We start from the raw sequence: 26,403 nt of genomic DNA, 5'->3' as shown, positions 1-26,403 counted from the left end.
GCTGTAAAGAACTGTGAAGTGGTATACAAGTCTAAAAATGAGCTGAGGTGGTGCAGTGGGTAGCATGCAGTACTGCAGGCCACTAAAGCTGACTGCTAGATCTGCAGGTCAGCAGTTCAAATCTCATTACCGGCTCAAGGTTGACTCAGCCTTCCATCCTTCGGAGCTGGATAAAATGAGGACCCGGATTGTGGGGGCTGTTGTATCTTGAAATGGCTACCTTGTATTTCCTGTAGATAGTTTGTTCCGTCTTCCAGCGCTGTCTGAGCTGAAGCAGGAAGTCGCTCCTGATTGGCTCAGACGCGGCTGGCTCTTGCTTTGGCGGGAGCCGCAAATGTATAAAAGAAGCGGTTTCTCCAAGCAGAGTCAGTCGGTACTCGCTGAATTGTCACTTGCCTTGCTGAGCTGTCACTTGTTCTCTGAGCTGAATAAAAAGTACCGATTTGTTTGAACCCTGTCTCTGGGTCTACTTCACTGGCGACGAACGGACGGAAGAAACACCGCGTGCAACATGAGCAACGTCCAGATCGGCCGGGCTCCAGAATTCTGCGACCCCGAAAAAACGTCCTGGGACGAATACATGGCCACCTTCGAGATCTTCCTCGAGGCGGCAGGGATACAGGACGCCGAAGCCGATCGCAGACGGGCTATTTTTCTGAATTACTGCGGCCCAGAAATCCGTGGCATTGCCCAGACTCTCACCGACCCGCAGCCAGCAAGAACCGTCGCTTGGGACGTCCTACAAGACAAGCTAGCGAGCCACTTCAAACCGACCAAACCAGCCATGGTTTTTCGGCATCAGTTCTCCATGATGGCTCAGAAGGAAACGGAATCAATAAACCAGTTTACAACGCGACTTCGGACGGTACTTGCACAATGCAAGTTTAAAGCCCCGGAAGCTCGCCTCACCGATGCCTTGGTTTTCGGCATGAGAAGCGCCACGGTGAGGAACAAACTCCTCACCGAAGACGAGCCGACTCTACAAACCGTGATTAAACTAGCGCAAACCGCAGAAGCTGCCGACGCAGCAGCTAGAGAATTAAAAGAACACGGAAGGCGAGAACTCATCGCCAAGATTGACTCCGCATCTCCCCGCGCCGTGGAATCAGACGACCCCAGCCAACCAGCTCACAACGGGGACAACTGCTTCCTGGTACAAGACCAGCCGAGACACCACAGAGCTACTCACCCCCCAGCCCCCTGCGCGGGCTGCCGAGGAAACCACCAGCGCCATCGATGCCCTTTCCGAGACGCCACATGCCGCCGCTGCAACCGTCGAGGCCACATCGCCATCGCATGCAGAGCAACGGCACCAGAGGAGACATTCGCCACACCGCAACACCAACGACCACAAAACCAGACGCCCCAACCGCGAGAAAATCGACCGTTCCGCTATTCGGGCCAAAGGAACTACTCAACCGCTAACCGCGACTACTCTAGAGGTAACACTCAATTTTCCGTGAATAACACGGCAACAAAAAAAGGGGCCAAAATTGTTATCTCGCTGTTACTAAATAACCAACCATGCTCAATGGAGCTTGATACTGGGTCGAGGTATACCATTATGCCGTGGGAGAAGTTTAAATTGTATATGCCTAATCTGTCTAAATCTGATCTAAAACAAACCTCTTTAGTGATTAGAGATTTTCAAGGGGGGGTGATCTCGGTCCTGGGAACAGCAAATGTACCTATTGTATTCAAGAATGTCAAATGTACCCTACCCATGCTTATTGTAACAGGGGCTAAGCACTCTCTCTTGGGGTTGGCTTGGATGGAACCTTTGGGGATTGAAATTTCGGGTGTGTGTAATGTAAACTGTGATAATATGCCTAACTTTGTGCAAGAGTTCCCCGAAGTGTTCAGCCCCACCTTAGGATCGTATAAGGGGCCCCCTATATCATTTTCCATTGACCCCAAGGTCCCACCAGTCAGGCTCAAACCTCGCAGGGTACCCCTTCCGCTTCTCCCCAAACTAGACCTGCAGCTTGATAAACTTATAAGCCAAGGTATTTTGGTCCCTGTGGAACAAGGGCCATGGGAAACGCCCATAGTTACGCCTCTGAAGCCAGATGGTTCGTTAAGAGTTTGCGCTGACTATAAATCTACCCTAAATAAGGCCCTCCAACATCACCCCTACCCCCATCCCGGTGGTACAACAACTCCTACACTCCCTGGGGGAAGGGAAAAGGTTTGCAAAAATCGACCTCGCGCAAGCTTACCAGCAGCTTCCGGTCGATGAACAAACAGCAAACGCACAAACAATTGTAACGCACAGGGGGGCTTTCAAATGCACGAGGTTACAGTTTGGGGTGAGCATAGCCCCAGGGATATTCCAGAGCATTATGGAACGCCTATTGTCAGGGGTAAATGGGGCCATTCCATATTTTGATGACATCTTAATTGCAGGGGAAAACCAGGAACAAGTAAACAAAAGAATAAGAGAAGTACTTAAGAGGTTACAGGATAAAGGGTTAAGAATCAAGCCTGACAAATGTGTCTGGGGAACCAACAGTATAGAATTCCTAGGATATAAAGTAGACAAAGAAGGTATCCACCCCACAACAGAGAAGCTGAGAGCCATTAGGGAAGCCCCAGAGCCACGAGATAAGAATGAGCTGCAGGCATTTTTAGGCCTCCTTAATTTTTATTCCGTTTTTTTAAAGCAGAAGGCAACAGTAGCAGAGCCTCTACATCGTTTACTCCAGAAGGAAACCCGCTGGACCTGGGGGGAAACTGAACGTGAAGCCTTTTTCCAAATAAAGCAATTACTAACTTCTAAAAGTGTGGTAGTCCAATATAGTGCTTCACTACCCATTAGACTCACGTGCGACGCTTCACCGTACGGCATAGGAGGAGTCCTAGCTCACGTTCTGCCTAATAAGACAGAGGCCCCAATAGCATTTTTCTCCAGAACCATGACCAGCACAGAGAGGAATTATAGCCAGTTAGATAAAGAGGCTCTAGCTTTAGTGGCAGGGGTGAAGAAATTTCACAATTACATTTTTGGAAGAAGTTTTGAATTAGTTACTGACCACAAGCCTTTACTAGGTCTGCTAGCCCCCAATAAGCCCACTCCGCCTTTTATGTCTCCAAGACTGATCAGATGGGCTCTTTTCCTCTCAGGGTACCAGTATGATCTCACCCACAAGGGGGGGGAAGGAAATCAATCACGCAGATGGCCTCAGCAGGTGCCCCATAACAGACTTAGTGGAGGACCCTGCTCCTTCCACAGATGTACTAATGATAGAACTCGAGGATAACCCACTAACCACGGCCAAAGAGGTAGCTGCACACACGCAGCAAGATCAAATCCTTAAACAAGTGGTAAACTGTGTACTTAAGGGATGGCAAAATGATTCTGTGAAACCTGAAGTGGGTGACTTCAAAACCAAAAGACTTGAGTTATCTTATGTAAAGGGTTGTCTGCTGTGGGGAGATAGAGTGATCATCCCCAAAAGCCTAAGGGTAAAGGTACTCAAAATGTTACATGTGGGCCATCCTGGGATTGTCAGGATGAAGAGCCTAGCAAGAGGGCATTTATGGTGGCCAGGTCTGGATGTTGATATTGAGAGCTGGGTATCGAAGTGTGAACCATGCCAAGAGTCACGGCCTAATCCCCCCAAAACAACTCCGGCTGAATGGGAACAGCCTGCTGGGCCTTGGTCAAGAATCCACATTGACTTTGCTGGTCCAGTGGGGTCCCAGTATTTCTTAATAGTGGTTGATGCGTTCTCCAAATGGGTGGAAATAATAGCAATGAACAACATAACCACAAGTGCCACCATCAAGGTATTGAGTAGACTGTTTGCCACCCATGGTTGCCCAGATATCTTAGTGTCTGACAATGGGCCACAGCTAACAGCCAGGCAATTTGAATTGTTCCTAGATGGCCTAGGGGTCAGGCATGCCCTCATCTCGCCTTACTCGCCTTGGGCTAATGGCTTGGCAGAACGTTACGTTCATGTGGCAAAGGAGGCATTGCGCAGGTCAGGCCCTGGGGATGTACAACAAAATTTGGACCAATTCTTACTCACCCAACACATCACCCCTAACTCGCACACACATGTAAGCCCCGCAGAGTTATTAATGGGAAGAAAATTAAGGTCACCACTAGATAGGTTGAACCCAAGATTCTGTATTAATAACAATCAAATGTGTGTAAAACCTGAAAGAGAAATGTATTTGGGACAAAATGTGTATGTAAAAAGTTTTGATGGAAATGTAAACTGGATGAAAGGAATTGTTGTTAAGCAAAATGCACCAAAGACTTATATAGTAAAACTAGAGGATGGTCGTTTGTGGAAACGACACATAGACCATATTCGAAAACGAACAGAAAATCAGTTGCCACAACCCGCTGACATGGACTCTCCCCCTTCAACAGACTTTAACACATTGCCCGAATTAAGAGACACGCAAATGGACTTATCGGGCCAGGGAGAGCCATCCAGCGACGCCGAGCCATCCTCCTCTTCCGAAGCTTTCGTTGGGCCCGCCAGGCCAAGTCCACCGCACCGGGAGAACAGCGCGAGCCGTCCTCCACAGTCAATGTCGAAGGAGAAATTGAACTGCGCAGGTCAGCGCGAGCTTCACGGAGACCCCACCGATTGGACGACTTTGTCACGTGGCTTTCGTGATGGATGTGCCCAACTATGAGGGGAGGGGTGTTGTATCTTGAAATGGCTACCTTGTATTTCCTGTAGATAGTTTGTTCCGTCTTCCAGCGCTGTCTGAGCTGAAGCAGGAAGTCGCTCCTGATTGGCTCAGACGCGGCTGGCTCTTGCTTTGGCGGGAGCCGCAAATGTATAAAAGAAGCGGTTTCTCCAAGCAGAGTCAGTCGGTACTCGCTGAATTGTCACTTGCCTTGCTGAGCTGTCACTTGTTCTCTGAGCTGAATAAAAAGTACCGATTTGTTTGAACCCTGTCTCTGGGTCTACTTCAGGGGCAATATGCTGATTCCGTTAAAACGTACTATTGCTAACATGTTGTAAGCTGCCCTGAGTCTAAGGAGAAGGACGGCATAAAAAATTTGAATAAATAAATAAATAAATAAGTAATAAATAAATAAATGCTATTGCTATTGCTAAATAGATGGTGAAACTAGCAAAACTTGACAGAATTGATAGGAACGGACACAGGGAGGACAGAAACAAATCTCCCTTTTTGTTTTGCTTTCAGAGCTTCTTTGGCTTTGGCGTGATCCCCTCCCCCTCCATTGGATTGGATCTTCTTCTGGATCTCTTGCACTTGTTTTGAATGGAAGCCTCCACTAAGGATTCCAAGGAAAACAGACCACACCTGCATTTTTTAAAAGTGAAATCGGTGCCATCTCTTTCGGGCAAGGGTAAAGAGCTGGGGTAGCAAAGTGGTTAGAGTGCAGCAGTGCAGGCTACTTCAGCTAACTGCTAACTGTAGTTCAACAGTTCAAATATCACCACTGGCCCAAGGTTGACTCAGCCTTTCATCCTTCCGTGGTGGGTAAAATGAGGACCCAGATTGTTGGGGGCAATATGCTGATTGATTCTGTAAAACTGCTTAGAGAGGGCTGCAAAAGCACTATGAAGTGGTATATAAATCTAAATGCTACTGTTATTGCTATAAGTCTAAATCAGTGGTTTTGAATCTGGGAGGTCAGGACCCCTTTGGGAGTCTAAGGACCGTTTCACAGGGGTCACCTAAGACAATGGGAAAAGATAAATTTCCCACGTTGTTAGGAACTAAAGCTTATTTCTGGCGCCCTGGATCATATGTTCACAATCCAATCAGGCTTTACAGTGGGGGTGTCCCTCTGACCTTCCTGCCAATCATCTTCAAGCTCCGTTGGGAGAATTGGCGCTAGACTTATGGTTGGGGGTCACCACAACACGAGGAGTCCCCTGGTCTAAATGCTACTGCTATTGGAGGGACTCAGGAAGGACGTTCCTGCTTTTTCTCCAGGGTTCCCCAGCTCTCCACACAGTTCAAGTCCGGGTGCAGCTCCAACGAAGCCACTCTCCCCCACCACCACCTTAAAAGAAAATTGGAGCCAAACGCTCGGCTCCCTCCTCCGTAGCCCACACCCACTCATCCCCGTCCAGCGAGGCCCGTGACGGAGCATATGTCTGCTAGGAGAGGCGCACCAGCTTTCCCTTCCCTACTTCTCGCTTGGAAACGGCAGTGGAGAAAGCCCGCGGTTTTGGGACGCGCGTCCTTCAGGAACATTACGGCGCCCATTCCTGCTTCCTTTGACTGCTCTTCCAGCGGCGGCGAAGGCGGCGAAAGAACCGAGGAGCTTTTCGGGGGTCGCTGGGAGCCGAAGCGGCCATGGCCGAGCGCCGCGCCTTCGCTCAGAAGATCAGCAGGTAAAAAGAGCGAGGAAGGTAGCCGCATCCTAAGATGCGGGAGGGGGGGGGAGCTGCGCGAGGGGCCTAGCAGGGAGATACATTCCCGTCCCAGCTAAGGGGAGACGATCTTGCCGGCGTAAGAGGGGGGGGGGATTCCGGAGACTTGCGGGGGGGGGGGGAGAAGAGAAGGGAAGGGCTGGGAATTGCTCCTATTGTGTGGATCGCTTTGGGGTGCGTTGGCGCCGTTTTGGGTGCAAAAGGCCGGGCGGGGGGGGCGCATCTCTGGGAGGGTGTGTGGGTGTCTTCCGGGGCGCGTGGCGGTGAGACTGGACGGGATTTTTTGGTCAGCAGCCCGATCCGGTAGGCGTGGATGTGATTTATGCAGCAGCAAAGGGGAAGGCCGTCCTGTGGGGCGGCCGGCTGCGTTTTGCGCGCAGACTTGATTTCCAAAGCAGCCTCCCTTCACGGGACTGATTCTAACGCGCTTGCTTGTATGTATGTATGTATGTATGTATGTATGTATGTATGTATGTATGTATGTATGTATGTATGTATGTATGTACGTATGTACGTATGTACGTGTGTATGCGCCCCTTTCTCATCGAAGGGGCGCCAGGTTTGGGATATTGGCAGGATTGCGGGTTGAGATATGCCCCCACCCCCGTCTCCTCCTCCTCCTTTCCCCCCCTTTGTCCTTTGGCTTTATAGAATGGAATGGAATAGAATTTTATTGGCCAAGTGTGATTGGACACACAAGGAATTTGTCTTTGGTGCATATGCCCTCAGTGTACATAACAGAAAATATACATTTGTCAAGAATCATGTGGTACAACACTTAATGATTGTCATAGGGGTCAAATAAGCAATGAAGAAACAATATTAATAAAAATCTTAGGATACAAGCATACAGTCATGCAGTCCTAAGTGGGAGGAAAGGAGTGATAGGAATGATGAGGAAAAAAGTAGTAGATTATACATAGATTTATTTATTTACATTCCATTTGTATGCTGCCCATCTCCAGAGGGACTCTAGGCGGCTTACAACCAAAAATTACAACATAATAAAAATATTAAAACCAAAGGAATTATTAGATGGTCCTCCCTAGGATTTGCGTCTGGTTCACTGCCTGCGAGTTTGGACGTTCCTTTTTGGACACAGGGTGAGCTGTGGTTTTTTGCATTGATGTTTATGTGTCTGTTTAATAGGTCCTTGGCCTTGAAGTGAGGGACACTGCCTGTATTGAGTTAGAAAGAAGAATTGGAAACAGATTTAAATTGTTAAAAGACATAATGGGGGGGGGGGGAATTAGCAGAGCAGTTCCACTCTAATTGTCTTTTTTATTTTTGTTGCTGCTTTGTTTGATGCTGAACTTGTCATGCTCTCTGGTTGTATTTATCCATTCCCTGAGGTTTATTTTTATTTTTATTTTATTTTATTTATTTATTCATTCATGCATTCACTCATTCATTTGAACAAAATATAGGATTGTAGTTTGTATAAGCATAACATAAGTAGTAAATAATGATAAAGGAAGACAGTAGGACAGGGATGGTAGGGCACAATGGTGCACTTGCACACGCCCCTTACAAACCTCTTAGAAAAGGGAAGAGGTCAACTGTGGACAATCTGAGGTTAAAGATTTTGGGGTTTGGGGAAGTTCTTTCGCTGCAGGGTTTTCTCAGTGAATATTTATACCCGTGCACATGAGTGGGGTGGGGGAAATCCAGACGTCTAAGTTTCAGATTCCTTAGTTCGGTGGTTCTTAACTTTCCTAATGCTGTGATCCTTTAATTACAGTTTCTCATGTTGTGGTGACCTCCAACTGTTAAATACTGTAATAAAATTACTATTAGAAAACTCAGGGGTAGATTCTAACTTACCTCGTTGCTTGCGTTGCTGTGCATTGACGCGTGAGTGTTTTGCGCCAGCACACATGCACAGTGCAGAATTTTACTTACAAACTTTTCTACTTAAGAACCTGGTCCCGGAACAAATTAAGTTTTTAAGTATGGGTACCACTGTATATTCTAGCTTTGCTTACATGAAATCTGCCTATAACGTTACATCTGTGAATCTGGTTTTAAGATCATGATCATATTAAAACAAATAATTCAGAATTAAATGATTGATAAAATGCTGTCTCATCTCTCTTCATTTTTACACATCTTGATATTGGATATGGGATTTGCAGCAAAAAGAAAATGGGAAATTCTGGAGCTGAAAGTTCATACAGGTAGTCCTCGATTTAATAAGCATTCCTTCGGAACTCTGTTTCCATTAGACCAATAACTATCCTGGAAATTACATGTTCAGAAGGAAGCTGAATCCAGTAAGCCTCTTGAAATTAATAGGATTAACTTCTGCACATAGATAGTCCTCAATTTTCAATAGTTCATTTAATGACTGTTCAAAGTCATTACAAGAGCTGCGGTGGTGCAGTGATTAGAATACAGCATTGCAGGCCAATTCTGATGACTGCCAACTGCCAGCAGTTTGATCCTGACCCGGCTCAAGGCTGACTCAGCCTTCTATTCTTCTGAGGACGGTAAAATGAAGACCTGGATTATTGGGGGAACTATTCTGACTCTGTAAACATCTTAGAGAGGGCTGTAAAGCACTGTGAAGCGGTATATAAGTCTAAGTGCTTTTGCTGTAGTTATACTGAAAAAGCAACATGGATGTTTTTCATATTTACGACACTTGCTGCATCCCTAGGGTCAGTGATCAAAATTCAGACGCTTTGACAGTTGACTCGTGTGACATTTGCAGCATCCTGGGGTCATGTGATCCCCTTTTGTGACTATCAGCTAAGCAGAGTCGTTGGGGAAGCCAGATTCACTTAACATCTATGAGCCGGGGTGGCGCAGCAGGTAGAGTGCTGTACTGCAGACCACTGAAGCTGACTTGTAGATCTGAAGGTCAGCGATTCAAATCTCATCACCGGCTCAAGGTTGACTCAGCCATTCATCCTTCCGAGGTGGGTAAAATTTTGTGTTAAAAAAGTGCTATTGCTAACATGTTGTAAGCTGCCCTGAGTCTAAGAAGAAGGGCAGCATAAAAATCAATCAATCAATCAATCAAACAAACAAACAAACAAACAAACAAACAAACAAATATCTGTGGCAAAAGACGTAAACTGAGACAAAACTCTCTTAATAAATGTCTCATTTAGCAACAGTAATGTTGGGCTCAATTGTGGTTGTAGGTTGAGGACTACCTGTATTTAAAAAAGATGTAGGGATGTCTTTTCCAATCTCTGACAATCAACAGTGGTATTAAAACAGATTCAACACAAACTTTTCTTCATTTTGTTAGAGTACTATGTGATGAAGAGATTTATGTACTTCCTGTTTCTCTCAGCTACTGGCTTCTCCAGATTGGCCAAATATTGCTTTAATTATAGCTGTTTAAAAGAAAGAATGTTATTTTGCTTCTCTTGAATGACAAGCGCTAATAGCATTGACAGAAGCTACTTATAGCAAATGAAAAATGAGGACATCTTTCCTAAGGAGTGTTGTGAAATAAGAGAAGGGATATATTTCATTACTATTGTTTGTTTTCTTTTTTAAAAATTGCGCTAGCAGCAAATATAACAATTAAATATGACAAATATATATCACAATAGAGATGTGAATTCAGGAAGCGATCCTCCAATCATTTTCTGATCTTGCAACTATGTTTACCAGATGAATTATTTTCATAAAATATATCAGATTAGAATGATATTTCTTTGGTAAATCAAAGTGAATTTTATTGGATGTGATTTTGTTTATAAAGCAGATTTCTTTTTGTGATGTAATATATACATTTTGAAAGTATTGTGAGTACAAAATTTAATTCCATGGAATCTTAAGGTTCTTCAAGAATCTCAGAGATTTAAATGCAGAAAAGAGAGAAAGAGAAAGGTCACTCAAACAAAGACAATTGCCAGAGCTTTGCTTCTCTTTCTAGGATTTTTTAAAAGAAATCCACAGACCGTCAAAGTTTGAAAAGTGCTGATTTAGTAAATTCTTTACTGTCATTGTAGGAAAAATATTTTCCAAAAATTGAAAGTTAACCAAATTACCATGGACAAAACTTAGCAGATAATTTACAGGATTGCCAGTAGGTTTTGCTTCTAATTTAATAGGTTTGAAATTCATGGTTTATTTAGGAATAAATAGAGAATGAAATAATGACTTTATCCTGGTTTATTTTAAGTTATGATGGGATAAACCAAGGAAAGGCAAATATTTTTGTTCTGATAAGCAAATTTGCAATTATGAAATTATAAATTATTATTTATGTATGCATGTATTCAATGTAGTTATGAATAAAAGCAAATAAAATATAGCTATGAATAAAAGCAAACGAACGACAACATAAAAGCAAACGGACTCCAATCCTTCCAGAAATGTTTCCTTCATGGATTTATCTGTGTCTCTTTTTCTGGATTATATGGGCACATTTACTAAAGAAGCATTGGATTGGAGATGTATCATTTATGTTTCCAAAATGTTCCCTTAAGAGGCATTCTTTATATTAAAAATTATGGTGGCTATAATAACAATGGTGGCTTGTAACATGTTACTATACTTTAAATAAAAGAATTTAAAACACATGGAGTCTGATGGAGTAAAGAGTTAGCCACCAAGGGAAGGCCCTATGTTCCTTTGCTATCAAAGTGTATTGTTTTGTCTACTACAGATCAGGGTGGATAAAAATTGATGATTTTTTTAAATTAAAAAATTTAAATGGATTTTTAAAATTTTTAAATTAGATTTTTATTTTTATCAGTGAGCCAGTGACAACCATTTGAATAAAGATTTTTTAATTAGGCTTTTGAAATATGTTGTGTTAATAGTTTTATAATCATATTTCCTAATAATAAGATGGTTCTCTTCATGGAATCCTGAGACCCTTAAATAGTAAAATGTCTTACAATAAAGTACCTTAGGAACAATAATGCATGTTATTTATTATGATTTCAGAGGATTCCTACACATACGTTTTATACCTACAGGTAATCCTCGACTTAGTGAAGTTACAATGGCATTGAAATCACTGTTTTTCAACTTACATTCAGTGCAGCATCCTCGTGGTCACATGATCAAAATTCAGATGCTTCATATTTATTATAGTTGCAACGTCCCAGAGTCATGTGATCAACATTTGCAACCTTGTGATAAGCAAAGTCAATGGGGAAGCCAGATTCTCTTAACAACTTGTTATGAACCTTAACAACTGCAGTGATTCACGTAGCAACCGTGGCAGAAAACTGTTACAATTGTGATTGTAAGTCGAGGTCTACCTCTATTGGGGAGAAAAAAGAGATCAGAACCTGATCTTTACAATTCTTCCTTTCTCTGAAATTCAAAAATGCTGTTCTGCTAATTGGGAAGTCTTTCAGAACAGGCTGTATTTATGCCACAAGGGCTTTAATGGTAAATGGGAGATTACCAAATTTTTCGGAGTATAAGATGCATCGTAGTTGGGTTTTTTTTGGGGGGGGAAGGGAAAAAATCTACCTACCAGGTATTCATCTGGCTAGCATTCTTAGTCGGGTCAGCTTCAGCACACTATTTTATCCCCTGATTACGGCTTAAAAAAACCCTTATTCGGAGAGAGTAACAATTGAAGAGCTTGCAAGCCGGTAAGTGCTGGGAACTTGATTAGCACCTGGTTAGGGCTGAAAGAAACATTTGGAGCAAGTAGAGCAATGAAAAAGAACCTGCAAAGGTTTAGTGCTTGGAAAACATTCTTTGCAGAGAGTAACAATGAAAGAGCCTGCAAGGTAACAGGTGGGAAGACCGTTAGCAGCTAGTTAGGGGTGAAAAAAATGCTTTGAAAAAAGCTACATTCAGAGTAAGCACTCAAATTTTCAGCCTCTTTTAGGGAGGAAAAAGGTGCGCTTTATAGTCCGAAAAATATGTTAGTTTGGAATCTGGTAGTATTTGACTTTTATGAACAGAAAAGCAAATTTAGTGGCACAGCTTGATCCAGCCCTGTGAGTTTCTTTTCAGTTGTTCTTTAGAATTACGCTATGTCAGCACTATAACAAAATGATTAAATTTGGCAATGATTGTAGGTAAATTGTGCTTTAATTTTAGGTATGGCACACATTCTGGAAAGTTTTATGTGAGCTTATGTTTAAATTTAATTATGATTCAGTGCACTTTTCCCCCTTCAGAAGACTAGATTGACCATGAGGTTTGTAAACCTTGTTCACGAATCACATGCAAGATCCACAGAGAGAATTAGATTCATCTCCACCCAACCATGTTGGTGGAACATTTTGATAGCTGTAGTCTTCTGCACCTGGAGAGCACCATTTGAGCTGTTCTAGAACAATGTTGTCTATATTATTGCTATAGTTGCTACAAGTCTGTGCCTAAGTATTTATCCCAATATACAGTACACATAACCCACACATAGGTAATTGGCAACATTGCTTAATGTGAAAAAAAATTGCAACCATCTTTTTATTAAGTTTTAAAAACTGCATTCAAGAAAAAAGCTTTGAGATGTGGAGAAAAAATATTATATTGGAAACAATGTTCAGCAAAAGACAGAAAAGATTAAAAGATACGAAACTGCCAAAATTGCCTGAAGTGGAATGTTCTGTGTAGAAAATGTTGATCCCAGAAAATTTTCCAGCGCACATCTCTGTCATGTCATAAACATCAGCATTTTTCAGTGTCGTTGTAACTTTGAATTGTCATTAAATGAACTGTTGTAAGTCAAGGGCTACGTGTAATGTACTGAAATAAATGGCATTGGATATGGGGGAAAAAGTCATGTATCTAGATAGAACTCAGGGATAGACAATGGTGCCTCTTTGATGACTTCTGGACTTCAACTTCCAGAATTCCTGAGCCAATCCTGCTAGCTCAGTAATTCTGGGAGTTGAAGTCCACATGTCATAGAAGAACCAACTTTGCCTACCCCTGGGATAGGTTAAAGAAAGGCATAAGTTGAGAATGAGCTGCCTTGGTTTTAATACTCATAAAAGATATTAAATTTCCTTTCAGCCAGTTCAGTTAAATATGAGTTAGCAGTGGTATGAAGCTGTTTAAAAAAGAAAAGACTCTCTTGGGTATACAGTATATTAAGAGGAACACAAACTCAATATTGTTAGAAATAATTACTCCATTCTACTTTTCTCTGGTTAGACTGTTTGGAATACTGCCATCAATTCTGGGCCTCACAGCTCAAAAAGGAGGAATCCAGTTTTGTTTTATATTTTTAAATATTTATTTGTGTAATTTAACTCAATTTTTTTTCAAAATCATTCAATAATAAGTAGAATTCCACAACCAATATGTTGCAATATGGAATCCTCCTTGAGGGTTACTGACACATTTCTATTCCCTGACTCAGCTATTTTTTCCCCTTCTCAAATCAAGAGCAGATTTATCTTGGATTCCGTTCTCATCCCATTCCACTCCCTCTTTAGAGTATTTTTTTTCTAGAGCGGTTTTTGTTTTGCTTGCTTTTGTTTTGTGCTTGCTTTGTTTTGTACTGCGAACAGTAATTTGCAATACTGTTTTGTACTGAAATCTGCTAGTATGTCCGTGTACATGGGTGTATTTTTTTTGAACTCCTGAAGGAATGTTCCTCAGAAATTTTTATGTTGTTATATAAGCATACGTTCTCTTGATTATTGTGTGGTTCAGTGGAAACTGGAACCAAATGCCGTCTGTTGGATTAGAGGGGCGGCATACAAATCCAATTAATAATAATAAATAATAAATTATTCCCGTTCATGCTATCATTCAACTGAGCCATGCATTTTCTCAACTTCTTTATTCCATTCTAACTCTTCCCTTTTTTTAAATTTATTTTTTGTGCATTTACAGAAGTCCAGAGGGAACAAAAAATTTTCCTTTCTCTGTGTGCTTGGAGAAGGAATAAACCTTTACCAGCACCCAGAGAAAAGAAATACTCCCTTCGCTCTGGGCAGCCCAGAGCGAATTGAGCATTTTCCTTTCACTGGGCATTTGGAGAAGGAATAAACCACTTCGCTATGGTGACTCCCTCGTGCTGCCTCCTACACACCTGGCGTGAGGTTGCCTCCCGGAGTGTCTGGGTGTGGAAAGTCAAAAGGGGGCGCTTCGCCCCGGCCAGATCAACTTGGCTTTAGCCAAACCTTTAGCGTCACCCAAGTGAAGGAAAGGTGCTGACTACAAAGCGAGCGAGAGGAGAGGGGAGTCCTTCAGCATGGGAAGGAAGAGGAAGCAGGTAGCAGCAGCAGCCGTCGCCTTTTGGTCAAAGGAGTGGGAGGTTCCCCCCTCTCGCCAGCCTGGGTTTCTCTCTCTGGCACAGTGTATGGGAGGCAGCCTCCTGCCAGGTTTATGGGAGGTGTGTGCTCCTCCTCGCCGCCTCAGAGTCCCTCTTTTTTTTTTTTAAGCCTTAAAGTTTTGGATTGTTTTGATTCCTCTCACCTCGCCTTCTTCTTTTGGCAGTGACAGTCCTCTTCTTCCTTCTCCTCCTCCCACCCAGATTCCAAGCTTTTATTTCTTTCCTAATGGGTTTGCACATATTATTTGCTTTTACATTGATTCCTATGGGAAAAATTGATTCTATTTACAAACTTTTCTACTTAAGAACCTGGTCACGGAACGAATCAAATTCTTAAGTAGAGGTACCACTGTATTGATTATTAAGATATAAAAGAACTAGTTTGATAATGCATGGCTTGAATTTATGGCTGATGCATTGTATATATTGTAACTATCTTTATGACCTTGCCTTTATATCTTTTTGCATATTGAATGTTTCATGGTAAGCTGACCAATCTTATTTAGGATATTACTAAGTTAAGGTAGTTAAATTTGCATGAAATAAAAAATGGCAATTTGTGTGAGTTTTAATTCAACCTTAAGGTATGAAAGCTGAGTGGTAACTTTGGGCCAGTCACTGTCCCTTAGCCTAACCCACTTCACAGGGCGGTTGTTATAGGAAAATAGAGGCAGGAATGTTAAGTATGTTCACCATCATGAGTTGTTTTATTTATTTATTTATTTATTTATTTATTTATTCATTCATTCATTCATTCATTCATTCATGTACGTATTGGTAGTATTCAAAGATATAACTATGTTTATATAGATGATACTAGTAAGAGAGAAACATTAGGACAGGGGATGGTAGGTACGTTGGTACACTTATCTAAGGAATAAGGAATAATTATCTAAAGAATAATAAAGATAAATACAATATATTATGGCTTAGAACTAGCTGGAATCAAAATCAAGACATTTGGCAAATTTACCCAAGAACTTGTGTAATATTTTGGCCATTTAACTTAGAAACAGGAGTATTGGACTTAAACAGATGCCTTAGTGACAATGAATATCTGCTGAATTGTTGATCATTTAGTACAAAAGTGTGTTTGAATAATATACTAATCCTTGAATCGCATAAATTCAAAGAAAAGATGTGGTGGAATTGTTTCATATTATCCTGAGTATCTTCTAAGTTTTATAGGTATTAACCCCTATGTTGTACTGTATATACAAAACTACTGATAAAAATATGTGTTAAGTTAAAATAACATATGACCACTCTTTCATTTACTATGAAATGAAACCCTAATTTTATAATTATAAATACAGAATTTTAGAATAGGTCTCTTTTTCAGTGTCACTGTTTTATCAGCTTTCCTTTGTTTCTAATAGGTATCTTTTAAATAATGTTTAGAGTCTGTGATTGTAGCATCACTAACTTCAACAATGCCACAGAGTTTGTTCTGCATGTTGGATTAGGCCAGTTGTGGATCAATAGAATTAAATGTTTTAATGTACTAATTACAGGTTAGGGTGTCAGTAACAAAAGTCAATAAACTGAAGAGCACATCACCACTACAACTTGATATCGTTTGTATAATTACATTATCCCATGTGACATAATTTGTGTTATTTACATCCTTTATATTATTAGGGTAATGATGCAGTAAATGATATTTGCAAAATTACATCATCATTCAAATAATTTAAATTAATAAATATGTCATACGTGTCACCGATGCGATGGCATGCAAAGTGTGTTATTTGCACAGTGGGGAAATTACCAGTATGTAAACTAATCTAACAATGGAATTTGGCTCCTTGCTTGCAAAATTACTTGCCTCAAGGTTTTGCTATGTTAGTATAACTGATAACGGTATAAAAATGCTAATTTTTGTCCTAAAGGGTTTGTACATTTTATTTCCTTGATGATAGTAGTGAAAATATTCAGTAGTTAATTAAATACCATTGCTTCACTTTATTCTAGAACTGTGGCAGCTGAAGTACGGAAACAAATTTCAGGGCAATATGGAGGATCACCACAACTTCTCAAGAATCTTAATATTGGGGGCCCAATTTCCCACCATACAACTGTAAGTAACTTCTTACATTTATAAACAAACCGGCCCACTTCATATTACCTTTCTAAATTTAAGAATAATTGTTTTCGTGGTTAATGAATTGCATAGGAATTTGTAGGATTCCAAGTAAAAAAGGTATTTTAATATATTATTTGCCTAACACCAAAAGTTGAAGTCAGCGGGAAGTTTTCTGGATTCATTTAGTCTATTTACTGATTCCTAGAATGTGCAAGATTACACAGCATTGTTTGTTGTTCGAGTTTGGGATTTTAATTTTTATTATTTTATTATTTTATTTTTATTTCTTCCCTGTAATTTGCAATTTGTTTATTGTTAACAAGTTGAACAATAATAGCCACAATAGCATTGGGCTTGTTGAGCAAGGGGGCATGCGCGCAGTGACTACATACTAATTTCTACAGTAAAATATACTACAGGTTTGCCACATTACTGGAATCCTAAGTCATTTGTACCATTTCTATACATTTCCAGCAAATGAATAGAGGGAGCTAGCAATCCTGACTTTGCTTGCTGATAAACTTAGCACCTCCCGTTGTTATAAATCAGGTTTTATATTCCGAATGTTCCTTTTAAAAAGAATTCTTACCCAGAATGAGAATAAAGTTACGCATAGCCAGTTTCTTAATCCCACTGAATTCTTTAATTGCTAGCAGTTGGGTTGTGTGTTCATGCTTAGTTCATGCAATCTGTGACAGGACAGTAACTTTAATGAATGACCTACTCATATACTATTATATGGTAGATCGCAAATCACCTGACAGATAATGTAAAAGTCAGATTGAAATTAAATAAAAGGCAGTGCATTTGTTAAATCTTGTTTTATTGAAATATGAAAAGGTCAACGACTCTTACTCTTTTCTTTCATTTCTAAGACATTTCTTTGAACATTTGCCATTGCCCAGTGGGGTACTAGAATTAGAGCAAGATTTATCAAGAGGTCTGATGAGAATTCATTCTGTCTATTAAAAGAAGTTCATTCTTTTCAGCAGAGCTGTGGCTACTCTACCAGCAAGGGAAAAAAGAAAATCAATTGATTGGGTGAGATTTTAGGCCCCAATTATTTGATGGATTGTGAACCAGTAAAGAATTGTGTCTTGATGCATTTCAGCATCTCAGGCAAATCTTGCTGACGTACCATGTCTTAATTACATTATTAAAATTTATAGCCTGTTCTGGGTTTAGATTGGTTGGGATTAAAAGAATAAAATGAAATAACTACTGGTATCAGATGGAATACAGTTTCCAAATCTTTTGCAAATATTCCTGGTGACATTCTAAATGAATTTGCTTCAATTCTCATCTGCAACCCAACAAGACGGGCACAGACTTCAGAGGATGATCGGAACTGCAGAAAAAACAATTGCTGTCAATCTGCCTTCCATTGAGGACCTGCATACTGTAGGAGCCATAAAGAGGGCTGTGAAAATATTTACTGATCCCTCGCATCCTAGACATAAACTGTTTCAATTCCTACCCTCAAAATGTCGCTACAGCGCATTGCGCACCAAGACAGCTAGACACAAGAACAGTTTTTTTCCAGATACCATCACTCTGCTAAACAAATAATTCCCTTAACACTGTCAAACTATTTACTTAGTCTCCACTACTGTTACTACTAGTTTTTTCTCATCATTCCTATCACCCATTTCCTCCCACTTATGACTGTATGACTATAACTTGTTGCTTGTATCTTCCGGAACCGCCTGCTACCGCACGAATCCCAGCGGCCGATAAGGTCCCACAGAGTTGGCCTTCTCCGGGTCCCGTCGACTAAACAATGTCGTCTGGCGGGCCCCAGGGGAAGAGCCTTCTCTGTGGCGGCCCCGGCCCTCTGGAATCAACTCCCCCCGGAGATTAGAACTGCCCCCAGCCTCCTTGCCTTTCGTAAACTACTTAAGACCCACCTATACTGCCGGGCATGGGGGATTTGAGACATCTTCCCTCAGGCTCATTATTATTTATGTTTGGTATGTATGTGCTGTTTGGTTTTTAATTATGATAGGGTTTTTAGTTATTTTTAATATTAGATTTGTGCCATTGTAATATTTTTATCTTTGTTGTGAGCTGCCCTGAGTCTACGGAGAGGGGCGGCATACAAATCTAATAAATTGAATTGAATTGAATTAAGATTTTTATTAATATTGATTGTTTCTTCATTGCTTATTTGACCCCTATGTCGATCATTAAGTGTTGTACCTCATGATTCTTGACAAATGTATACTTTCTTTTATGTACACTGACTGCATATGAACCAAAGACAATTTCCTTGTGTGTCCAATCACACTTGGCCAATGAAGAATTCTGCTCTACTCATCTACTCAGACAAGTGCTTTATACTTCAAATAATGAGGAGCTTGAAGATATGTCCTATAACAAAGTTATAGAAAATGAAGACGCTAAAATGTTCAAACAAATAAGCACCTGCCACATGATACTTCAGAGTTAAGGAAGAGGAAAAAAGTCTGGATAGTGGAGGTACAGTGTCTGAAGGCAACAAAGTAGAAGAGAAAAAAAAGGGGAAAGTTATAAAATATGAAAACCTGCAAATAGAAGTAGTATGACTATGGCAAAGGAAAACAAAAATAATGCCAATAGGAATAGGTACTATGAATGTAATTCCAAAACATTTGTTTTGGAACAAACATTCCAAAACATTGGTATTAACAAAGTCATAATCCAGATATGGCGAACCTTTTTTTTCCTCGGGTACTGAAAGAGTGTGCGCGCACGCTATTGCACATGCGGGAGTGCTCACACCCATAATTCAGTTCCTGGGGAAGGTGAACCCAGCTTCTTCCACCTCCCGGAGATCCTCTGGAGACCGGAAATGGCCTGTTTCCCAACTTCTGGTTGGTTCAATAGGCTCGTGTTTCCTCTTAGGCTCCAAAGGCTTCTCGGAGCCAGGGGATAGTAAAAACGCCCTCCCCCATCCCCAGAGGGTCTCTGGAAACCAAAAACGCCTTTCCAGAGCCTCTGTGCGAGCCAAAAACCAGCTGGCCAGCACACACATGCACGTTGGATCTGAACCTGCACTGGCTGCCGATCGGTTTCCGGTCACAATTCAAAGTGTTGGTAATGACCTTTAAAGCCCTACATGGCATTGGGCCAGAATACATCCGGAACTGCCTTCTACCGCACGAATCCCAGCGGCCGATAAGGCCCCACAGAGTTGGCCTTCTCCGGGTCCTGTCGACCAAACAATATTGTTTGGCGGGCCCCAGGGGAAGAGCCTTCTCTGTGGCGGCCCCGGCCCTCTGGAACCAACTCCCCCCAGAGATTAGAACGGCCCCCACCCTCCTTGTCTTTCACAAATTACTTAAGACCCACCTTTGTCGCCAGGCATGGGGGAGTTAAGTTATCCTTTCCCCTTAGGCTATTACAAGTTATGCATGGTATGTTTGTGTGTATGTTTGGTTTTTTATAATAAGGGTATTTTAGTTGTTTTTATTAATTGGATTGTTCATGTTGTTTTACCACTGTTGTTAGCCGCCCCGAGTCTGTGGAGAGGGGCGGCATACAAATCCAATAAATAATAATAATAATAATAACAGCTCGTGTGCCAGCAAATATGCCATCACTGTCATAATCAGTCAATTACAAAAGGCAGCATTTACTTGGAACAGATTATATCCTGTGCTGACATATTTTATATTATTTAACAACAAACTCTGCTGATCCCAGGTTTTTGGACAGGACTTAATAGATGGACAGAATGCCTAAATCCAGTCAAGACATCTGGTTGACTATGTCAGCGTTTCCCAACCGGTGTGCCGCGGCACACCGGTGTGCCGCGAGACATGGCCAGGTGTGCCGCCAAGCTCCGGCTGGGCGGGGCGCTGCCGGTACTTCCGTCCTGGGGCTCCCGCTCGCAGCTGTCCCCCGGCTCCTGCTCGATGCCGCGGTTTTCGGCGCTCTCCTGCTGGGCTCCAAAGAAGGAAGGCGGGAAAAAGCCTTTTTCCCGCCTTCCTTCTTTGGAGCCCAGCAGGAGAGCGCCGAAAACCGCGGCATCGAGCAGGAGCCGGGGGACAGCTGCGAGCGGGAGCCCCAGGACGGAAGTACCGGCAGCGCCCCGCCCAGCTGGAGCTTCTCTGGCATCCACGGCAAGTGTCCTTTGTGGCCCCGCGGGAGGGCACTGGCGTTGGGAGCGGGGGGGGGCGGCCGCAGCGGCCGCAGGCAGTCGCGAGGAGATGTCGGCGGCGAGAGGGAGCTCTCTCTCTCTCTCTCAGCTGACTGCAAGCGGGAGCCCTGATGGTGGCGGTTGGACCTGCGGCAAGTGTCCTTTGTGGCCCGGCGGGAGGGCACTGGCGATGGGAGCGGGGGGGGTGGCCGCAGCGGCCGCAGGCAGTCACAGGGAGATGTCGGCGGCGAGAGGGAGCTCTCTCTCTCTCTCAGCTGACTGCAAGCGGGAGCCCTGACGGTGGCGGTTGGACGTGCTGCTGGCGCTGCGGGCCTGGCATATACGGTGTCCAGCAGCACGTCCAGCTGCCGCCGTCAGGGCTCCCGCTTGCAGTCAGCTGAGAGAGAGAGAGAAAGAAAGAGAGACATAGCAAGAGAGGCAGAGAAAGAGAGACAGAGCAAGAAAGAGAGGCAGAGAAAGAGAAAGAGAGATAGAGAAAGAGAGAGAGAAAGAGAGACATAGCAAGAGAGGCAGAGAGAGAGAGAAAGAAAGAGAGACATAGCAAGAGAAAAAGAGAGACTTAGCAAGAGAGGCAGAGAGAGAGAAAGAGAAAGAAAGAGAGACATAGCAAGAGAGACAGAGAGAGAGAAAGAGAGAGAAAGAAAGAGAGATAGCAAGAGAGGCAAAGAGAAAGAAAGAGACATATAGCAAGACAGTGAAAGAGAGAGAGAGAGCAAGAGAGAGAGAGAAAAGCAAGAAAGAGATAGCAAGAGAGACAGAGAGAGAGAGCAAGGGAGAGAGAAAGACATAGAGGAAGGGAAGGAGGGAGAGAGAAAGAGAGAAAAAAAGAGAGGAAGAAAGAAAGAAAGGAATGGAGAGAGAGAAAGAAGGGAAGGAAGGAAAAGAGAGAAAGAGGGAGAAATAGAGCGAAAGGGAGGAAGAGAGAGGGTTTTTTTGTCCAAACTTTTCTTTAGCCCGCCCCCCCGCCCCCCTTCAGTGTTCCCCAGGATTTTGAAAATATGAATAATGTGCCGCGGCTCAAAAAAGGTTGGGAAACACTGGACTATGTGACTACCATAATAATAATAATAAAGAAAAGCTTCTGATGGCTGTGGAATTAATAAATGAAAAATGGAATATATTTGTACATCTTTAATTATATTTTGGTTTAATTTAATTAAACAAGCAGAAATCTTTGGCATACTGCCTCCCCACGGTGAGTCTGCCAACCAGAAAGTTAACCTCAGTTTTCTAAAGTAGGAGATTACTCCCTTGTTTTAGTAACTATGGTTACCAAAAGTATGGTTAATATGCTGTTTTTGCTTCAGTGTGGTAATCATAGTTTCCAGATTTTGATGTAATGGGAAACAAAGGTAATTAAAGTTTCCTCATTTAATTGGAGCTTGCACAGAATAATTAGATTTGTAGCAAAAGGTTTTTTCTAAAAAGCAAACAAACAAATCTCTTCAGCTCTAAGGCTTAACTTTTTCCGAAGTATTTAAGTACCTCCTATGTTTGGAACCCTCCTGATACCCTGTTTCCCCAAAAATAAGACGTACCCCGAAAGTAAGGCATGTCAGAGGTTTTGCAGAATTTGCTAATATAAGGCACCCCCCGAAAATAAGGCGTAGTCAAGTTTACATACGGTATGGTGGAAAAACATGGTACCATTCAAAGCTGTTCATAGCGGTACCGTAATAATGTGGTGTCCCCTGCTGGCCCCTTCCATCGCTTTGTACCGTCCAGTACAGCAGACACAGTCTGCTGCTGTCTCACCGCCATTATAGTCTCCACTACAGTGCGTAGACTATAGTTCCTCTGGTGGCCAGAAGCTGCAATAGCGGGAGTATACTGTTGTACCATATAAGTGCTGTCGTTTGTGTGTGTGGATGCCATACTGACAGGTACCATACCGTAATCAGTGTACTGTACGGTACACTTTCTTTGGGGGGTGTCAGCTTTTCTGCCTGTGAATTTGTCTTATTTGAGAAATATAAGGCACCCCCCGAAAATAAGACGTAGCACAACTTTTGGAGCAAAAATTAATATAAGACAGTGTCTTATTTTCGGGGAAACACGGTATGTTGGAACTACAGCACCATTGAGGATATACTAAGAAGAAATGCTTTCAGATGCATTAGTTTTTCCATATGTTGATTAAGTTTGTTTTGGAGATTGGCATTCCATCCTATGAGTTGGTAGTCTAAATGTCCACAGATAGTCCTTGACTTACAGCCATTCATTTAATGACCATTCAAAGTTGCAATGGCACTGGAAAAAGCGACTTATAACTATTTTTAACACAACCGCAGTAGCATCCTCATGGTCACATGATTAAAATTGGACACTTGGCAACTGGCCAGTATTTATGATGGTTGCAGGGTCATGTGATCACCTTTTGTGACTTTTTGACAAGCAAAGTCATTGGGGAAGCCAGATTCAGTTAACAAACAAATTACTAACTTAATAGCTGCAGTGACTCACTTAACAACTATGACAAGAAATATCCTAAAATGGGCCAAAACTCACTTTACAATGTGTTACTTAGCCATGGGCTCAATTGTGGTTGTAATCTGAAGACTACCTATATTAAGAGAGGTTTATTAGATTTCAATATGCATCCACCTGTCTATACACAAAACTTTTAGCTATTCAGTTCAGTTCAAACAATAACTTGAAACTCATCAAGTTTTTGTCCAGGACTAATGAGAACAGTATCGCAAAATATCTGGAGAACTTTAGCCAGTGTGCGCATTCAGTTAAATAGCTATAAAGCAAGGAAGCATGTAAATAAATAAGACATTGGGGAAAGACTATAAAGGCTTAATGCACTTCTGGTCTATTCAGTGCTAAGTCACCCTCGAGTAAAACATGACTCCTGATAATTCCTGCAGCTTGTATGACTGCTTTCTGAGTTGTAATGTGATATTTCTTTTAATTAGAAACGTACCTGGTATGTTTTAGAGCCATGATCAACTCCCTCCCCCCCGGGAGATCAGAACTGCTCCCACCCTCCTTGTCTTTTGTAAATTACTCAAGACCCACCTATATCACCAGGCATGGGGGAACTGAGACTCCTCCCTAGGCTTTTATATTTTATGATTGGTATGTATGCATTGTTTGGTTTTAAATGAGGGGTTTTATATGTTTCTTTTTAATATTAGATTTGTTCTTTGACATTGTTTTTACTACTGTTGTGAGCCGCCCCAAGTCTTCGGAGAGGGGCGGCATACAAATCTAATTAATAATAATAATAATAATAATAATAATAATAATAATAATAATAGCAAACCTATGCCACGTGTGCCACAGGCGGCACACGGAACCATATCTGAGGGAGGACGTTGCCTATATCCGTTCCAACCCACATGTGTGTGTTGGTCAGGTGATTTTCAGCCTTCTGGAGAGTAGGGAGAGGTCATTTTCACCTTATGCAGGTTTCAGGAAAGCCTCTGGAGCCTGTGGATGGCGAAAAACAGACTCAACAGGTCTACCAGAAGTTCGGAAACAAGTTCCAGTTGGGCTGTTGGGGCCATTTTTCACACTCCGCAAGCCTGGTGAGGATGAAAAACTGCCCAATGGCCCAACTGGAAGTGGGCCATTGGGCTGTTTTTCATCCTTCCCCAGGCTTTAGGAAAGCCTCTGAAGCCTGTGGATGGTGATTGGGCCGTTGGGTCTGGTTTTTGCCATCCACAGGCTCCAGATGCTTTACTGAAGTCTGGGGAAGGCGAAAACAACCTCTTCCCACCCCCCGGAAGGGCGAAAATCAGCTGGAAGCCATTTTTCATCACCCACAGTCTCTGGAGGTTTCAGTGAGCCCTGTGTGGGGTGGTCATGCAGAGCGGGGGTGTTGTGTGCGCATGTGTGTGGGGAGAGCATTGCACTATGGGTGAGGGCACACACATGCATGCTATTATGCATGTGCGCACCCTTTTGGCACCCAAGCAAAAGAAGGTTCGCCATCACTGTTTTAGGGTTTTTTTTATTTTTAAGCTTAGCTTTAAAATTAATTTATTATTATTTTTTAACTTAGCCAAGGTCAGGTAACTCATTTGATGATACATACCAGTGGTCCCCAATCTTTCTGACTTGATGGCCCAGCTGGAGGTGTGGGAAGGAATAGCCCTGTGCAAGTGGCAAGTGCACACTCTCACATGCACAGCTCATGCAAATAGAGCTGCATGCGTGAACGATCACTGCTTGTGCTAGTGGAGCTGCATACATGGACTCTCCTATAACTTTGTTTTGAATGGGCTGTGGTTCCCTGGTGGGCCACAGCCTGAGGTTTGGGGACCCCTGATATATATAATTTATTAATGTGAGATTACAGTGTTATTATAAGTGTTAATATTAAAAAATATTAATTAAAAAATACTTTGCGGTTTCCCCCCCTATAACACGTTTTTTCCTGCCTGATGACATTATATGTCATCGCCAAACTTACCGCCTTTAATAAATATTTTTTTAAATAAACTTTAATAAATAAACATGGTGAGTAATAATCTAAATGGTTACTAAGGGAATGGGAAATTGCAATATAGGGGTTTAAAGTGTTAAGGGAAGGCTTGTGATACTTTTCATAGCCAAAAATAGTGTATTTACTTCCGCATCTTTACTTCGCGGAAATTTGACTTTCGCGGTCTCGGAACGCATCCCTTGCAAAAATTGAGGGAACACTGTATATGATGTATTTTAATTTTGTAATTCTTGTAAAATAAATTCCAGTATAAAAAAGCTATTTAGACTTCACAGTGAAACATCTTTATAAATACTTATATTTATTTTATTTTATTTATTTTATTTTTTTATGCTACCCCTCTCCTTAGACTCAGGGCGGCTTACAACATGTTAGCAATAGCACTTTTTAACAGAACCCAGCATATTGCCCCCACAATCCCGGTCCTCCTTTTACCCACCTCGGAAGGATGGAAGGCTGAGACAACCTTGAGCCGGTGATGAGATTTGAACTGCTGACTTGCAGATCTACATTCAGCTTTAGTGGCCTGCAGTACTGCACTCTACCTGCTGCGCCACCTCGGCTCTTCTTTGGGAGAATCAAACATTTTGTGGGGGAATATAACAAAGTAACAATTATAACGATGTATATCTGTGAATTTGAATTGAATTTCAGGAATTCCAAGATAGGGTTTAAGACTGAGTCAGCCTTCCATCCTCCTGAGTTCAGTAAAATGAGGACACAAATTGTTGGGGGCAATATATTGACATCTGTAAACGGCTCAGAAAGTGCCGTAAAGTAGCATGGAGTGATATATAAGTCTGAGTGCCATTGTTATGTGATTGCCTTATGTTATAAAATTGTATTTTGTTGGACTTATGCTGTACTTGGTTTCATTAACTTCTTACAAATTAATAACCATTACACAAGTATTCTTTAATCTTAATAATTAGATAAAATTACATTAAGAGAAGAACATTCACATCATACTTAGATAAGGGCAACGTAGGCTACATAGATGATGCCAGCTAGGTTGATCTATCTGCAACAGTGTTTTGACAAAACAGCTTATGTATCATACTTCTTGACAGTTTTAAAAATGAAAACAGCTGTAGGAAATACAACAGTGTTGTATGG

General features: G+C 42.0%; 1 protein-coding gene across 4 annotated transcripts in view; it reads left to right on the top strand.

Annotated features, from left to right (window-relative positions):
* The first annotated feature begins 6,221 nt into the window (after positions 1–6,221).
* The window catches only part of DOCK7 (dedicator of cytokinesis 7), a 170,803-nt gene continuing 150,621 nt past the window's right edge, over positions 6,222–26,403 (top strand). For all 4 annotated transcript variants that reach the window (XM_070746052.1, XM_070746051.1, XM_070746050.1 and 1 more), the window contains exons 1-2: positions 6,222–6,341; positions 16,579–16,684. In XM_070746052.1, coding sequence (XP_070602153.1) covers positions 6,304–6,341; positions 16,579–16,684 — 144 coding nt within the window. In that variant the 5' untranslated portion in view covers positions 6,222–6,303. The remainder of the gene's footprint in view (positions 6,342–16,578; positions 16,685–26,403) is intronic.

Source organism: Erythrolamprus reginae, chromosome 3, assembly GCF_031021105.1.
Source record: "Erythrolamprus reginae isolate rEryReg1 chromosome 3, rEryReg1.hap1, whole genome shotgun sequence".
NCBI lineage: Eukaryota > Metazoa > Chordata > Lepidosauria > Squamata > Dipsadidae > Erythrolamprus > Erythrolamprus reginae.
The sequence above is the reverse complement of the archived record's forward strand: the minus strand, read 5'-3'. Positions and strand labels throughout refer to the sequence as shown.